This window comes from Cebus imitator, unplaced genomic scaffold (assembly GCF_001604975.1).
Source record: "Cebus imitator isolate Cc_AM_T3 unplaced genomic scaffold, Cebus_imitator-1.0 Scaffold386, whole genome shotgun sequence".
Lineage (NCBI taxonomy): Eukaryota > Metazoa > Chordata > Mammalia > Primates > Cebidae > Cebus > Cebus imitator.
The window spans coordinates 963674-982365 of record NW_016107701.1 but is presented as its reverse complement, the minus strand read 5'-3'; the positions used below and the strand labels follow the sequence as shown (position 1 = coordinate 982365).

Here is an 18692-nt window from a genome sequence, read left to right as displayed (position 1 = left end):
TTTTTTCAGTAGAGACCATCTTGGCCAGGCTGGTGTTGATCTCCTGGTCTTGTGATCTACCCGCCTCGGCCTCCCAAAGTGCTGGGATTACAGGCATGAGCCACCGCACCTGGCTGCTCACAGTTTTTTACTTGTAGTAGGGAATTACAGGTGTCCTCAGGAAGTTTAGAGTATAGACATCTTTGTTGTATAATTGGTGGTGATAACCATGTATTTGTTCTAATTCTCTTCCATTTTTAAGGAAAATATTTATGATAGTGAAATATAAGTGTGTGTTTAGTATGTGATTGGTGATAACAGTATTTTTTTTTTTGTTAAGAATACTCACATGGTTTATCAAATATAGCCACAAAATTATCCCCTTGCAAACAATTGTGTTAGGCTCAGTTCTGAATTTGGACACTGCTGAATGCTGGTAGAAATGAATGTCATGTTTAAGATTTTTTGGGTTTTGGCTTTATTTTCACTTTGGGGTTCTGCAGTGGATCTCCTCAGGCACTCTGTCACTGCACATTCAGTATACAGCAAAAACCACCTAAAGTTCAGCTTTTCAGAACTTTAGGACTGCTTAGGACCAATAGAGTTTTGGAAATTCCTTCATAGAGGTTGTCTGTGTTAATTGGTAACTGTAGATTACATAATTCTTGCCAGTGCTTGGTAAATGGTAGGGAAAGGGAAATGGGGCAGTGAATAGTCTCATTTCTTTTAAGTTCTGGCAAAATTAAAGGGAAGAGCTTTAAATTAAATCGTCCTCAGTTTGTTTAACTTGGTTTCAACACTGCTGTATATTTCTGTTAGCCAGTGATGAAAAAACCAACTGTGATTCTGTTTGGTCATATGTACATTACTAGAAGAAAGCAATTTATATTAAAGGCTTGTGTGTTTCCTCAGCTTCTTTGGTTTGCAGCCTGCTGAGCTTATGTGAATAATCCAGCTTCTATGGTTTGCAGCCTTCTGAGCTTATGTGAATAATCCAGATGGCTAAACTGTTGGAGGATAGAAAACCAAAACCCATTTCAGGAAGCTATGCATTTTGCTCACCTTTAGATAGGATTCATTCAATTAGTAGTGTCTGAATTTGTTTTAAAATTGAATTTTTAACTACATGTTTTCTTGATTTTTACCTAGGTTACAAGATGTTCACCTAAGCTTGAGACCTACTGACTACATTTCCTACAGGAACTAATCAATGTTTTTTCATCTCCTGGAGATACATTAGAAACAAATATGGTGCTAAAAGAACTCCTTACCTTTCTCTGACTACGATTTATTTGGACATACTTTTGTATTGAAGAGAAGTATACACACTGAAGCTACTTGTTGTACGGAGATTGTGTCCTGTAGGATCATGGACCATCCCAGTAGGGAAAAGGATGAAAGACAACGGACAACTAAACCCATGGCACAAAGGAGTGCACACTGCTCTCGACCATCTGGCTCCTCATCATCCTCTGGGGTTCTTATGGTGGGACCCAACTTCAGGGTTGGCAAGAAGATAGGGTGTGGGAACTTCGGAGAGCTCAGATTAGGTAAGAATTGGTTATGTCAGTGACTTCCACTAACAACAATACCTATAATAAGCTTTGGTGTGTTTCAAAACAAGCCATTTATAGTTTTACAAGAAATTTTTGTTAAGTAGAACCTGTTGTTATAAGAAATAATTTGTGAAGAGGGACTATAGTCATTATCAATTATAATTGTTTTCCACGCTTTTAAATTTTTTACCAGTTCTGAGATTTTCTGATGAGCATAGAGTTGTATACAGACACTAATAAAAAACAGACTCTGATTTAGGAGGTCTGAGGTGGAGCCCTAAATTCGCATTTTTTTTTTTTTTTTTTTTGAGAAGAGTCTCACTCTGTCACCCAGGCTTGAGTGCAGTGGCATGATCTCAGCTCACTGCAACCTCTGACTCCTGGGTTCAAGTGATTCTTCTGCCAGGATTGAGCCAGGATGGTCACGATCTCCCAAGTGCTGGGATTATAGGCATAAGCCACCGCACCTGGCTAATTCAGCATATTTTTACAAACTCCAGGTGATGCAGATGCTGTTGGTCCTTTAAGAAGGGCATAAGGCCTTGGTTTAAGGCTGGGCATGACGGCTTATGCCTGTAATCCCAGCACTTTGGGAGGCCGAAGCAGGCAGATCATTAGGTCAAGAGATCGAGACCATCCTGGGTAACATGGTAAAACCCCATTTCTACTAAAAATACAAAAATTAGCTGGGCATGGTGGCACATGCCTGTAGTCTCAGCTACCTGGGAGGCTGAGGCAGAAGAATTGCTTGAACCCGATAGGTGGAGGTTGCATTGAGCCGAGAGATCGCACCACTGCACTCCATCCTGGCAACAGAGCGAGACTCTGTCTCAAAAAGAAAAAAAGAAAAAAAAAAAAAAAAAAAAGAAGGGCATAAGGCCTTGGTTTCATTCAGTCTCTGCCCCTGAAAAGAAAAGAGCAAATCCTTACTCAGTAATATGCAGGCTTAGTCTGCAAGGATATATAATACATCCTGTTTGGAGAATTTTTCCAATAGATAATATGTTTGCATTTCTTCCTGGAGTTTCCAGCATTAGAATTAGGTTAGAACTCAAAGAAGTTAGGCAGTTGTATTTCCCAACAAAGGCAATGAATTTTCTATTTTAAGTATGAAAAGTATGAATTTATGGGTGAGACGACAAATAACAAAATTAACCAGTCTGAAGATGTGAAATTGGGAAGAAGGTACACTGGGTGTTTATATACTTGTTAAAGGCCCTCCCTTGGTGAATGGGTTAGAGAAAATGAAATGCCTTATAAATGTATGAAGTTGGAGATTAGATTGGAGAATGTGAAAAGGTCATCTTTTAGGCCAAAGTATTTTCATTTTCTTCATAGCTCTTGAGACTGTGGATTAATATGAAGACTCATTGTAAGAAACTTTGGCCCTTGTGGGTGGGAACATAATGTAATTATGTTTGTTATCTCTGTTACTTCTTTTTTTTTTTGAGATGAAGTGTTGCTCTAATGCCCAGGCTGGAGTGCACTGGTGCGATCTCAACTCACTGCAACCTCCGCTTCCTGGGTTCAAGTGATTCTTGTGCCTCAGCCTCCCGAGTAGCTGGGACTACAGGTGTGTGCCACTATGCCCAGCTTATGTTTTTTTGTATTTTTGGGGAGACAGGCCCTTGTCATGTTGTCCAGATCTGATCTGATCCCCCATAGAGAGCCTTGGAGAAACATCACTACGCTAGCGAGAGACCATTTGAATTTAAGAGTGATGAGAATGGATTTGTTTTTTCTGTTAGAAGGCTAGCAACCTGGAAATTCAGGACTTAATTGGGATAATGAAAGGATCTTTATAGTTAGAATTGTGTTCGGGTTAGCAAAGCCAGCAGATACTACATAGAATAGGAGTAAGATGTGTAATTCGACATTGCTTTATTTTCTAGCAATTACAGAGTTGCTTTAACGTATAGTTTTGTGAAAATTCCTTTATGTCATCTATTGACTTTGTTTTAACATCACAGTAGTACTTGCTTTAAATAATTATGATATAAACCTACCTACCACAAAATGGTAGGTAGTAGACCTATGGATTCTAAACAGAGAGCAAAAAAAAAATAATGCATCTAGCTTGTGCAAGATGCATAATGATTGCTAAGAGGCAGTTTCTAATGCATCTAAATCTTTGAATTCTCAAAACATCAGACAATTGTTTCATTTCTGTGAAAGTGAAGAAAAACCTTGGTGAATGAAAAGTGGAAATCTGTTTAATCACTTAAGTCTAGATTTGTATTTTAAGTTTACATGGGAATAGAAAAATTCATTCAGTTAAAAATATAAATTTACAGCCCATATATATTTTTCAGAGTAGTATTGTGTTTTGTTTCCTCTTTGAATCTGAGATAATTTTAATATTTCTTTTTTGGACTTGCCCTTAGTCAATAGAAAGAACTTGTCTTTCTTTTCAGGTGCTTTTACTCTTCTCTGCTCATCAGGTTTTCATTAGCCCTGGGACCATACTGTTATGACCTTGTATCTAGAAAAGATACTTTCAGAATCATTTGGCATCTTCCCAAGAGTGGGCTGTGTACCCCATTCCATCATTTTCTTGCTCTAATATTAGCATGGAGAAGATTGTAAACTATAAAATTCCAAAGTCAGGGCAGGTGCAGTCAGGCTTCCGTCATGGCTACCACCTAGAAGGCCCTGCCTCTCCAAACTAATTTCCTTTCCTAGCAACACTGTCTCTTAAACAGCCAAGTGTATTTCTGTTTTTTCTTCTTCTTCTTCTTCCTCTTCCTCTTCTTCTTTCTTCTTCTTTCCTCCTCCTCCTCCTCCTCCTTCTCCTCCTTCTCCTCTACCTCCTCCTCCTCCCCCTTCCCCCTCCCCCTCCTCCACCTTCTTTCTTCTTTCTTCTTTTTTTTTTTTGAGACAGGAGTGGTATGATCATAGCTCACTGTAGCCTCCCAACTCTTGGACTTGACTCCCAGTTCAGCCTCCTTAATAGCTGGTGCATAAGAACACACCCAGCTAATTTTTTTTTTTTAATGTTTTGTAGAGATGGAGTCTATAAGGCTGGTCTTAAACTTCTAGCCTCCAGTGATTCTTCTGCCTTGGCCTCCCAAAGTGTTGGGATTACAGATGTGAGCTGCCACAACTAACCAACCATATGCATTTCTGCTTCAGAGCCTTTACACTTGCAATTCCTTCTTTGCAGAATTCTTTCCCTAAAATTTTGCATAGTGGGTTGTTTCTCATCCTTTAGGCCTCAGTTTATGTCTTATCTTCTCAGAGAAATATTCTGTCCCTTCTTACCTATTTCTATTTAAAATAACATGTTTCTCCTCTAGCATATTCTGTCTCATCAAACTGCTTTATTTTATTCATTGCATTTATCACTATCTGAAATGACAATATATATGTATCCCTATTAATTATCTCTCCTTACTTGAATATAAACCCCTTAGAGGGCAGGGACTCTTGCTGTATTCTTTACTGTTATTTGTGAGATGGAAGGATAAAAAGCTGATAAATAGGAAGAGGGGGAAAAATAAAGCATACTTTGCTTTGGGCTCCAGGTTTATGTGGGGGTGGTGGTAGGTAGTAGACCTATGGATTCTAAACAGAGAGGAAAAAAAAAAAAAAAAAAAAAAGATAGTACATTTTGGTTTTCTGCAAATGTTTCCACCCTATTAAACATCTTTGTTTCTTTTTTTTTGAGATGGAGTTTCACTCTTTTTGCCCAGGCTGGAGTGTAATGGCACAATCTCAGCTCACTGCAACCACCGCCTCTCAGGTTCAAGTGATTCTACTGTCTCAGCCTCTTGAGTAGCTGGGATTACAGTCGTGTGCCACCACGCCTGGCTAATTATGTAATTTTAGTAGAGGCCAGGTTTCACCATGTTGGCCAGGCTGGTCTTGAAACCGCCCACCTTGGGCTCCCAAAGTGTTAGGATTACAGGCGTGAGCCAGTGCACCTGGCCCCCATTATACATTGAACAACCATTTCTTGAATATTTACTATGATACTAGACTCTGGGAAGGATAGAAAAAACAAGATGTAGTTTTTGTCCCTACACATACCACAATCCAGTGGCAGATAGAGAAAAACAGATTGCCAGACAAAGTGGTAATATAGCAGATTGTAGGCTGGGTGTGGTGCCTTATGCCTGTAATCCCAGTACTTTGGGAGCCAAGGCAGGCAGATTACTTGAGCTCAGGAGTTTAAGACCAGCATGAGCAATGTGGCAAAACCCCGTTTCTACAAAAAATACAAAAATTGCTGAATGTGGTGATATGCACCTGTAGTCCCAGCTACTTGGGTGGCTGAGATGGGAGGATAGCTTAAGTCTGGGAGGCTGATGATACTGTGAGCCAAGATCACATCACTGCACTCCAGCCTGGGCGACAGAGTGAGACCGTGTCTCAAACAAACAAACAGATTGTATAGTCAGAGAAAGTTAATAAAGGCTTCAAAGAGGAGGTATGATTTGATGATAGGACAGGATTTCTGCTTGTGGACATAAAGAAGAAGAGCTTGTGCAGGATGCACAATCACTAGATATTGTGCAAGTACCTCTCATATTATCACAGCAGCAGTTACTTATTCATGACTGGGTCATAGGATGTGAAGTGAAAGAAAAGTAATAGAATGAAGCTTTTATGTAAGATTATGAAGTGTTTGCATATATTAAAGCATTTGGACTTTATCCTGTACGCAATGAGGTTGAATCATCAGAGATTTTACAACAGAGGAATGACATAATCCAGCTTGTATTCCAGAAAGAGAATTCAGGTTGTATTGTAAGATTAGACCAAATAGGAAAGAAGTTGACATCTTGTAGATTTTACTTGCCATGTTATACTTTGTTCTTCTGTCTCTCTCTCCCAAGGTATGCATTAGGGGTATTACTTTGCTTTATTAATCCTCATATTCTAATTCCTTTCACTGTGTGTGGTATGTAATGAGTACTCAAGAAAGGCTGAATTGTCCAGGTCAGAAGTGGCAGGGCCACTTCAAAGTCTTATAGGCTTTGAAAATGGCAGTGAGATGGAGAGACGATGAGGTAAGTTGGAAATTTTAGACATAGACTATAGACAGGATTTGGTCACTAATTATTTGATGGGAAGGAGTCAAAGATGACTAAATGTGCCAGCTTGAGGAGACCATGTGAATGAGGAAGATGTTAACCCATTTATGCTGAAGGTTGCAAATATTTTTTTTGAAAAATCAGACCTTGGTGATGACCTTGACTAGTGGGATATAAGTAACTCCCACAAACCTAGCGTTCCAATAGTGGAACACTTGGCATAAACGGGTTAATAGAGATAGGAATATAGGACTAGGGAGAGTGGTTGGGAAGGCAGGTAAGATAGAGTTTGAGATTATTTGAGGACTGTGTGGACACATACACAGAAATGCATACCTGAGACTTTGAAAGTTTAGGCTTGAGATAGGGGGATTAAGAAGTCACCACCAGACCAGGCACAGTGGTTCACGCCCATCACTTTGGGTGGCTGAGGAGATCGGATCACCTGAGTTTTGCCAACATGGCAAAACTCCGTCTCTACTAAAAATGCAAAAATTGGCATGTGTGGTGACACACGTTTGTAATCCCAGCTACTCCTGAGGCAGGAGAATTGCTTGAACCCAGGAGGTAGAGGTTGCAGTGAGCTAAGATCACGCCATTGCACTCCAGCCTGGGTGACAGAGTGAGACTCCATCTCAAAAAAACAAAAAAAGAAAATAAATAATCACCATATAAGTGTTAATGAACACTGAAAGTCTGAGGAATGATGCTTTGTGGAGCTTGTTTGACTGAGAGAAGGAGGAATGCTGGAAAACAAAAGGGTAGCGGGGCAAAGCAGGAGAAGGCTAATTATTCCCTTTGGTCTTTTATATTTTCTAAGATGCCTCCTTCCCCATGTTTTTTGATCCACCTTCCTCGGGCTTCCAAAGTGTTGGGCTTATAGGTGTGAGCCACTGCTCCCAGCCCTTCCCCATCGTTTAAAAATGAGCTACGTGTATTTTGTCATCAGAAAAAAGCAGTAATTGGCTGACCGCCACTGTTTCTGAGTTGTTTCACTGTAATAACCTGCAGTTCCATCCATGTTGCTGCAAAAGATGTGCAATTTTATTTTTTAAGGGCTGAATAGTAGTTCATTGTGTGTGTGTGTGTGTGTGTGTGTGTGTGTGTGTGTGTAATATATATATATATATATATATATATATATATATATATACACACACTACATTTTCTTGATCTCATCATCCATGAGGGACACTTAACTTGTTTCCATATCTTTGGTGATAAACATAACGTGTGCAGGTGTCTTTTTGATGTAATAATTTCTTTTCTTTTGGGAAGATATTTAGTAGTGAGATTGTAGGACTGAATGGTTGTTTTAGTTTTTTTGAGAAACTTACATACTGTTTTCCATAAAGGGTGTACTCATTTATATTCCCGCCGACAGTGTTTAAGTGTTCTCTCTTCTCCGCATCCTTGCCAATGTCTTTTTATCTTTTGACTTTCTAATAGTAGCCATTCTTAGGAGTGTAAAAGATTTATTGAAAAAACCAGCTAAACAAAAAATAATAATAGCCATCCTGACTGGTATAAAATTATATCTTATTGTGGTTTTAATTTGCATCTCTCTGCTGATTAGTTCTTTTGAGCATTTTTTCATATGCTTCTTGGCCATTTGTGTGTCTTTATTTGAAAAATATCTCTTCATGTCCTTTGCCCACTTTTAGATGGGGATATACGGTTTTTTTTTGTTGTTGTTTTGTTTGAGTTCCTTGTAAAGTCTTACAATTAGTATTGTAAATACTATAATATCCTTGTAATTGGATATTAGTTTCCTGTCAGATGTAGAATTTGCAAATATTTTCTCTCAACAGGTTGTCTGTTCACTGTTGATTATTTCTTTTGCTGTGCAGATGCTTTTTAGTTATAATTAAGTCCCATTTGTCTATTTTTGTTTTTATTGTACATTTTAATTTTCTTGGAAGAATATTAAATGTATATGAGTTTCTTGTTCGTAGTAGTATTGTAGTTTAAATTTCTTTTGGAATTACACCCTAGTTTAACTTAAGCACAGTTTGTTAAGGTTAAGCAGTTTTAACAAGTCTTGGAGAAGAATTATTCTGTCAATAGCATAATCCATCAAAATAAGGTAGAAGAGAAGAATTCTAACCACATTTGCCAACACACAGTCTACATTGCATTAATATGGTAATTTTAGAAGCATCACAGATATAATACTTGCAGGATTATGCATTGATAGCTTGACTGGTTAACCAGGAGAATGTAATGGTAAAATTTCCAGGCTTGCCAAACAAATCCAATTTTTTTTTTTTTTTTGAGACTCTGTTGCCCAGGCTAGAGTGCAGCGTTGCAATCTCAGCTCACTGCAGCCTCCGTCTCCCAGGTTCAAGTGATTCTTGTGCCTCAGCCTCTGGAGTAGCTGGAGTTACAGGTGTACTGTGCCACCCTGCCTGGCTAATTTTTGTATTTTTAGTGAATATGGGGTTTCGCTATGTTGGCCAGGCTGGTCTCAAACTCCTGACCTCAGGTGATCTGCCTGACCATGGTTTCCCAAAGTGCTAGAATTACAGGCATGTGCCACCATACCTGGCCAGAATTTTTTAGGAGGACTATTAAAGTAGGATGGTTACGGGCAAAAGAAGTTTATAGAAATATTTGATTATAAGGGGGATTCAGAAGCAGTATTTACATGATTTCATCATGCATCCTAAGGAAAAAATGGTTTGAACTTATGGCCTAATTTTCCAGAAGAATACAAAGCTCTTGTCAAAGAAAATGGAGCTTACTGCCTGGTGTTATGGGCTTTCAAAGAGCAGATGATACTAGATTGATTCAATTTTTTTTTCTATGTTGGATTACTAGAGCAAGAGGAAATATATATATATATATATACACACATATACACATACACACACATATTACACATATGTATACATATATACACATATATATACTTATATATACATATATATCGCTTTATAAAGTATCATATGTAATATTTTATATAATTTATCTTTAATTACAATAACTATGTTACATGGATTCTAAAGTCCTGAACCCTGTAGGCAAGTGTTTCAATTCTTTTATCCATGTCCTCTAGATACCCCCTTATTTCTAAATATTATTTCTTGATTTTTTTCAATATTAGGTATTGTTATTGGTTTTCTCATTTATGCCACCCCTAATGACATATATACCTTCCCCACATTCTCCCAATATACTTATGGTCAGTAGTTTTTTTACATTTACAGCTTTAGGCTGTTTAAATATTATTTACAACTGAGCTATGAGAGCACTGTTATTGTATTTCCTTTTTAGTATGACTCTATCCTCCCTTCCTTCAGAATCAAAAATTGCTGATACTTGATTTTTTAAAAAAATTTTTCGTTATTTATATACCTTTAATTTTTTTCCCTCAAGTCCAACAATTAAAAAATTTCTGTCACTGATATTAGGTAATTCTGTGTTTAGATTCCTTTTCTGCTGTATGGCTTAGTTTTGCTAAGTCATTTACCACTTGTTTATTCAATTCTCATCTTCCAAAATGTTGACATCTCTAGTCTACTGTTTCCTCACCTATTCTCTTTGTCATTTCTTGTTTCCTTTGTCCTTTCAGTGGGGTTTTGGAAATAAGAGTTAAATGCTTCCTTTTTTTTTTTTCTGCCGTGTTAAAGTAGATGTCTCTATATACATCTAGAGACACATTTTTATGTGTCTCTAGACAAATAAATAAGGCATTTATTTGACAGACTTTTGTGATATTCTGGTAACATATATAGAAATGTGAGGTGACTGGTAAGATAATTAAGTAGATTTGTTGTTCCTTTAACCATCTTCCTTAAAGAGAAAGAGTTAATGCATTATTACCCTCACTGATGCTAAACAGTAGGGTTCTGTATTTTGGTCCTATCCAGTTCAACAGTGAATTGGATCGAGACCTTTGAAGGACATACTGATGAAATCTGTACACAACACAGTGCTTTGGGTGGGGCAGCTAATATGTATTACTGGTTAACAGAATCAAGATTCAACATTATCTTAAATAAGCAAAGAGTTGAACAAAAGTCCTGACCATGGTTCATAAACCAGTTCTATATAGTTTTGGATGTGACAACTCTATTAGCAACAATTAATATGAAAAAGATAATTTTAAGTTTAGAATGAGAAAAGGATGGTCCCAGACTTCCCAAAAGTTTATGGTAACTTTGAGTAACTTAATATTTGAAGTCCAGATCAACAAAAGTACTTAAGTTTTAGATCTGTAAGGAACCTTAGCATTGTATGGTTCAACTGTCATCTTTTTAAATATGAGAGAAGTTGGCTGGGTATGGTGGCTCACACCTGTAATCCCAGCCCTTTAGGAGGCTGAGGCAGGCAGATCACGAGGTCCTAAGTTGGAGACCAGCCTGGCCAGTGTAGTGCAATCCCGACTCTACTAAAATGCAAAAAATTAGCAGGGCGTGGTGGCAGGCATCTGTAATCCTAGCTACTTGTGAGGCCGAGGTAGGAGAATTGCTTGAATCTGGAGGGCAGAGGTTGCAGTGAGCCAAGATTGCGCCATTGCACTCTAGGCGAGGCGACAGTATGAGACTCTGTCTCAAAAAAAAAAAAAAAAGATGAGAGAAATTAAAAATTAAGTGATGTGGTCTAGGGAGAACAACCAGCTTATCACAGAATTGGAACTACAGCCCAGATCGAAGACATTACAAATAGCTATTTCTATTATATGCCATCTAGTCTTACCAGTTACTGGTTAAGTGTGTAGTTGAAATACCACATGCCAGAAAAAAATGGTTAAAAAGGTCATCAGAATAAATGTCTAATTATAATACAAAGGTGATAGTCATTAGCATTTAATGTAATTACCTGTTACCAGAAAAGGAAATATAAATAAAGTATAAAATGATAGCTAATGATCTTGTAAGTGACGCTATCTTGTTTTTATAGTGGATCATCTCCAGCATGAATCGTCAGAGATTTTCCAGGGATGAGGAGAAAAAACATTAATAAATTAATTTTGCAAAGTTTAATTCTATACTATTGCAAAGTAAATTTAGAGCAGAATCAAAGTGGAGGATATTATAAACACTATGCCTCTTTCAAATAAAAGGCTAGGGGTAGATTTCCATAATTACCTAGCCATTTATTCATTTAATAGCATCTGGTTTTTGGCAGGCATTTAGCTAGGCTCTGAGGGTACAAAGCTCATAAGACATGTACCCTACTTTATCAAGATTGTTATTTGGGGAGTCACACTCAGAAATTAACTATACTGCAATGCAATAAATAAAATAATAGAAAATATATACAAGATGGGCCGGGCGCGGTGGCTCAAGCCTGTAATCCCAGCACTTTGGGAGGCCGAGGCGGGTGGATCATGAGGTCAAGAGATCGAGACCATCCTGGTCAACATGGTGAAACCCCGTCTCTACTAAAAATACAAAAAATTAGCTGGGCATGGTGGCACGTGCCTGTAGTCCCAGCTACTCAGGAGGCTGAGGCAGGAGAATTGTTTGAACCCAGGAGGCGGAGGTTGCGGTGAGCCGAGATCGTGCCATTGCACTCCAGCCTGGGTAACAAAAGCGAAACTCCTTCTCAAAAAAAAAAAAAGAAAATATATACAAGATGTAACATGGCTTAGAAAGAGTGATATCTCTGCTGAAATCAGCAAATGGCAGAAAACCTGCACAAGTAAGACACTCTGAGTTGAACCTTTAAGGCTTGAGTTGGACAGTAGGGAGAAAGGGCTGGAGTCGGGGGTGAGAATGTGAAAGAACATTCTCAAAAGAGGAAGCCACAGCATTCAAAAGCATGGAGGTGTGAAACACAAGAAAATGTAAAGAACCTCAGTGCTACTGGAAAGCATGTGTGGCTAAAACGCACCAGTGTCATTCAGTGGAATTGGTATTAGGAAGTGAGGCCAGAGATGTGAGTAGAGCCTGTTCTTGACCATGATAGAGATTTTGGACTTTATTGTGTAGGCCATGAAAAAAACTCAGGAGGAATTACAAGTATCATTGTTTGTTTTTTTCCCTTCTTGGAGAAGATAAATTACTTAGAGTGATCTCACTCCCCTTTCCTCCAAAATCTAGTTTTTCTGTATTTTTAAAAAAACATGGAACAATCTGTTTTTATTCAGAGGTGTTCATATCTACAGAATGGTAGGATTTTTTTTTAGTTTATCAGGGTAAAAAGCTGAAACAGTAAATGCTTTATGATTTAAGTAATTCTGAGTGTTTCTTTGATCGAAGGACTATTCTCGGTAGTTTGGGTTAATGTTTATACTGTGAAACTAGAAGTTAACATGTTAACAACATCTCAGCAGATTGGGGTCCTTTTTGAGGGATGTAATGCCTCTTTTTATACTTATTAGTCTTCTTTATTTTATAAAGTACTTCAGGGAACAGATTAACCTAAATATTAAATAATTTTTTGGGATTTGAGCATCTAGACTATAGAAAGGTTTAGGATAATTCTAATATATGAAGCTTTTTTATTTTGTTGGTTTGGGAGACTTTTTGGTATGTGTACTTTGATATAAATGAAGTTGGATATACTTCGGGATTCGGATTTTTATTAACTAAATTGATATGTGGTTTTCATGATTATAATTTTAATGGCTACATTATATTTCTTCAAGTGGAGTACTAGAACTGTTAACCATAAAATTGGGCTTCCAATTAAATCTAACTTTTATTATAAACAATAAACATTTTCATGAAAATAGAGGTTATTATCAGAAATATATCTTCCTCCATGGCTTCTGGATAAATTTTATTTTGTATAGATTGCACAGGAAATTTATACATTGGTGATACAACTATATTTTTCAGTAGTTTTATTCTCTAAAATATTTGTATTTAAGAGGAGTTAAGGCTAAATGCAGAAATTTTCACAAAATTTGTATACAGTATAAGTTAATATAATATGAATTAGAATTATAAATTACAGGCCTGGTGCAGTGGCTTATGCCTGTAATCCTAGCACTTTGGGAAGCTGAGGCAGGTGGATCACGAGGTCAGGAGATTGAGACCATCCTGGCTAACATGGTGAAACCCAGTCTCTACTAAAAACACAACAAATTAGCTGGGCATTGTGGCATTCGCCTGTAGTCCCAGCTACTCGGGAGGCTGAGGCAGGAGAATTGCTTGAACCCAGGAGGCCGAGGTTGCAATGAGCCGAGATTGTGCCCACTGCAGTCCAGACTGAGCAACAGAGTGAGACTCCATCTCAAAATAAATTAATCACACATGGTGGCACATGCCTGTAGTCCCAGTTACTGGGATGGCTGACGCACAAATTGCTTGAACCTGGGAGGCTGAGATTGCAGTGAGCTGAGATCACACCACTGTACCCAGTGCCCAGCCTGGGCAACCAAATAAGACCCTGTCTCAAAAAAAAAAGAAAAAATTAGGTTAGGCAATTCTGTTGAGACAGAAAGTAGAGGCTAGGCAAGATGAGTCATGCCTGTAATTTTAGCACTTTAGGAGGATCACTTGGGGCCAGGCATTTGAGATAAACCTGAACAATATAGCAAGACTCCATCTCCACAAAAAAATGTTTTAAAAAATTAGCCAGCCTTCATGGTGCATGCCTGTAGTCCTAGTTACTGGGGAAGCTGAAGTGAGAGGATTACTTGAGCTCAGGAGGTTAAGGCTGCAGTGAGCCTATATTGCACCACTACACTCCAGCCTGGGCAACACAAACAAACAACAACAACAAAACCCATAAAATTATGAAATTTGCCATCTCAATCATTTTTAAGTATACAATTCAGTAGCGTTTATTCACATTATTGAGAATCAGGTCTCTAGAACTTTTTCTTTCCTTCTTTTTTTTTTGAGACGGAATCTCACTCTGTCACTCAGGTTGAAGTGCAGTGGCATGATCTTGGCTCACTGCAACCTCTGCCTCCCAGGTTTAAGCAATTCTTGCTGCCTCATCCTCCTGAGTAGCTGAGATTACGGGCGCCCACCACCACGCCAAGCTATTTTTTATATTTTTAAGTAGAAATGGGATTTTGCCATGTAGCAGGCTGGTCTTGAACTCCTGACGTCAGCTGGGATTGCAGGCATGAGCCACTGTGCCCAGCCTAGAACTTTTTCATCTTGCGAATTGGAAACTCTTTTCTCATTTCCTTCTTTACCTTCAAAAAATAGGGTAAATACCACTCTATTTTTTGTCTCTTGTTTTTATTATTATTTTTGTAGAGATGGAGTCTCACTATGTTGCTCCGACTAGTCTGGAACTCCTGGCCTTAAGTGATCTTCCTGCCTTGGCCTCCCAAAGTTTTGGGATTACAGGGATGAGCTACTGCACCCAGCCCCTACTTTCTCTCTATATGAATTTGACTACTTCAGATATTTGGTAAAAGTGGAATCATACAGTAGTTGTCTTTTTGTGGCAAATTTATTTTACTTAGTATAATATCCTGGAGGTTCATCTGTTAATAGTGTGTATCAAAATTTCCTTCCTTTTTCAAGTTGAATTATCCATTGTATGTATATATGATACTTTGTTTAGCCATTCATTCATTAATGGACGTTTGGGTTGCTTCCATCTTTGGGCTATTGTAACTGGAACTAAGATGGCTGTTTCTGAATGCTTAGCGTAAGACACCCACAGAATAAAGTTTTGATTTGGAGGGAGAAGCAGCAGTTTTGAAGATAAAATATGAGAAAAGGTAGGTCTGAGTGGAATGACTACCTATTTTGTCCTGGTTGTCCTGGGTGGTCAGTGACCGTTATTTGTTATATCAGCTCAACTCACAGTTCCCAAAGACTTTTTGAGAAGAGCTTTTTTCAACATGCTGCTAGGTAGGGTAGAATGCAAAGTGAGTTTGACAGGCTTATTATCCTTGTTCAGAAAGAAAGGACTTGAACAAACTGAAACCTTCGCATGTGTGCACACATATATATATGTTTCTTTTTAATTAACAGTATGGTTCTTTAATGTAGGAGGACTTATGCTTTCTTATTTATCATTTTACTAGAACTAGGTCATGTCCTCATTCAGGGTATGAATATACAACATTTTGTTTATGCATTCATCAGTTGATGGCTATTTCATTTGTTTCTGTGTATGAATACTCTATGATCCAGAAATTCCACTCTGGGTATTCACTTAAGAAAATACATATATATGTGCACCAAGAAATATGTTTAATAATATTCATGGCAGCATTATTCCCAGTGACTCAAACTGAAAACATCCAAATGTCCATCAACAGTAGGACAGATAAATAAATTGTGGTATATTCATACAATGGAATACCATACAGTAATGAAAAAGTATGAGCTACTAATGCATGTGACAAAGTGCATGAATCTCATGGACATAATCAAGGGAAAGATCCAGATACACAAGAATGCGTATTAGATAATTCCATCCATATGATGTCAAAAATAAGCAAATGTCATTTCCTACAATAGCAGTCAAAATAGATTACCTTTGGTGGTGGTAAGTAGGAGTTAGTAATTGAGAAGAAGCACCAGAAAGCCTACTGGTATGCTGAAAATGTTCTCTTTCCAAATGGTAGTTGCATCAGCGTATGTGTGGTTATATAAAAATTCACTGAGCTCTACAGTTAACATTTGTGTGCTTTACTGCATATAAGTTACACCTCAGTAAAAAGAAAAAGGTGTAAAACAAAATTACAAAAAAGGTACATCATTTGTGCAAGAGGATTAAAATTTGTTTTTTGATGTTAACAGTATATGTCAGTGATTTTCACATCGCTTAGGTGGAGCTGCTTCACAATCAATGGCTCTAAACAAAGCTGAAAATTATGTGCCAGAATCTTAATGAAATTGTCCAAATAATTAACAGTAAAGCAAGACTAAAAAACAAGTGAAACACGTAGGTTAACATTGCTCCTTTTTACATAAATACTTTTATTAGGATGAAAAATTTTTTAGATGTGGGGAGTAGTTGAATCAGCAGGATCTATGAAGTTCTCATACTCTGGCTTCTCCTATATGTATATTAGATGAATGCGTAATTTTACATAAAAATATACTTTTACCCTTGGGCTGGGCGCGGTGACTCACGCCTGCAATCCCCACACTTTTTGAGGCTGAGGTGGGTGGATTACCTGAGGTCAGGAGTTTTAAGACCAGCTTGGCCAACATGGCAAAACCCCGTCTCTACGAAAAATATACAAATTAGCCGGGCATGGTGGTGGGCGCCTGTAATCCCAGCTATTCGAGAGTCCAGGTGGGAGAATTGCTTGAAACCAGGAGGTGGAGATTGCAGTGAGCTGAGATAGTCCCACTGCACTCTGGCCTGGGCAACAGAGTGAAACTCTGTCTCAGGAAAAAAAAAATACACACACACACACACGTTTACCCCTGCTACAAATTTTATTATTTATGTATGTATGTATGAATGAATGACTTACAGGGTCTCACTCTATTGCCCAGGCTGGAGTGCAGCGGTGCAATCACAGCTCACTGTAACCTTGAACTCCTGAGCTCAAAGGATCCTCCCATCTCAGCATCACAAGTAGCTAGGGCCGAAGGGTGCACCACCATGCCTGGCTAATTTTTAAAATTTTTTATGGAGACAGAGTCTCACTTTGTTTCCTAGGCTGATCTCAAACTCCTGGCGTCAAGTGATTCTCTCACCTCGACTACCCAAAGTGATGGGATCACACGTTTGACCCACAGCGCCCAGCCTACAAGTTTATTAATAACATCTAAATTTCCTCTCAAAACTTGTATCACTGTCTAGAATGAAGGTCTATATGCTTATTGGCAGGAAAATATATTTGACTGCTTTGACTGATGATCAAGTTCAAGTCACTGACATTGCATAATTTTAGTTCTTCTGGAATTGATTGCTTTTCCTTGAACTCAGTTCATGATTATTTTTTCGCTTTCAACTCTTATTTTTCAAAGACTGTTGAACCTTTTTTTTTTCCTACCTGGGTGGCTGAAATGTCTCATTAGTACTTTTCTCTTTTCCATTTGATCTTTTAATTTTCCACATTGATACTGTAGAGGTCTTCAAATAATAAATGATCCATCTGTTCTAAAAAGTACTTCAATTCTTTTTCAGACCCATAATGAAATATTTCCTGATAAATGATATAACATCTGAGGTTTGTTTCAAAATAATAAAGTTACTGAAATTGGGTAGATTACATGGGGGAAAATCATATGCCTTGGAAATTATGCATCAAAATTTTAAAAATACAAAAATACTTCAGTATTTTTCTGCTGCAGAAAAACATACTTTCTAGAATGATTCATTCCAGTTTTTCTGCCCACCACTATAATGTAGAACATTTTACACATTTGCTTTGTAAAGCACAGGCCCTTGAAAATACGTAGACACTTTCTCAAAAACAGAGTATGAGTCCTGCTTTGATGCTATTTATAAATGACTTTCAACTTCTCCATTTCTTTTGGCCCTTGCTGCCTTTTACCTCTCTCCACCTAGCCTCACTTTAGACTTTCAGTTGTTAGAAGTACCCTTATGTTTCTTACTAACAGGTTAATCAGAATATCATGTGTAATACCTTAAGAAAGTTATGTAGAAGCTAGTCCAGCCACTGACCTAAGCTTTTCGTTGCAAAATGAAATAATTGAAACTGTTTTTAAAAGGTTTTTATTGATGGCTCTTATTCTTTTTTGATCATGACTCACACTAAAAAATAAATATTATGATTTAATATATACATGGTTAATATCTGTGTATCTAAAAAGTTTCATGAAATAATATTTACCCTTACTAAGTATAATGTGCTCTGATACTTTTTATTTTATATATTTTTTCTTTAAAAAATTTGGTGAAGACATTCTCTAAGTCTTTGAATATATTTATTTACTTTATATTCCACTAATGGAGCATGTTCTACAGTTTAGAAAACATTTGAGCATTGTCTATTTTGTTATTAATAAACATGCTATATATATACCATCCCAGTGATATTAAGTAAGCTTTAATAAGATTTTCTTTTATTATAGTTCTTATTGTTATTGATAGGTAAGCTCTTTAAAAAACTTGACACAAGAAAAAAGTTATTCTCGGTATTAACTGCTAATCATTTGGGGAATGTTTCTGCTGATAATATACTAATATTTCAATACTGTTAGTAAAAGTGAAAAAATTCTCTGCTTTTCTTCTTCTTCCTTCTTCTTCTTCCTCTTCCTCTTCCTTC

The 18692-nt window shown here is 37.5% G+C and overlaps 1 protein-coding gene across 6 annotated transcripts in view; it reads left to right on the top strand.

Annotated features, from left to right (window-relative positions):
- Nucleotides 1-18692, top strand: part of CSNK1G1 (casein kinase 1 gamma 1) — a 183131-nt gene that overhangs the window by 57601 nt on the left and 106838 nt on the right. For 5 of the 6 annotated variants that reach the window (XM_017508065.2, XM_017508063.2, XM_017508062.2 and 2 more), the window contains exon 2: nucleotides 1129-1529. In XM_017508065.2, the coding sequence (XP_017363554.1) occupies nucleotides 1349-1529 (181 nt within the window). In that variant the 5' untranslated portion in view covers nucleotides 1129-1348. Of the gene's footprint in view, nucleotides 1-1128; nucleotides 1530-14983; nucleotides 15213-18692 lie in introns of those variants that run through there. The other variant, XM_017508059.2, reaches the window with a different exon arrangement.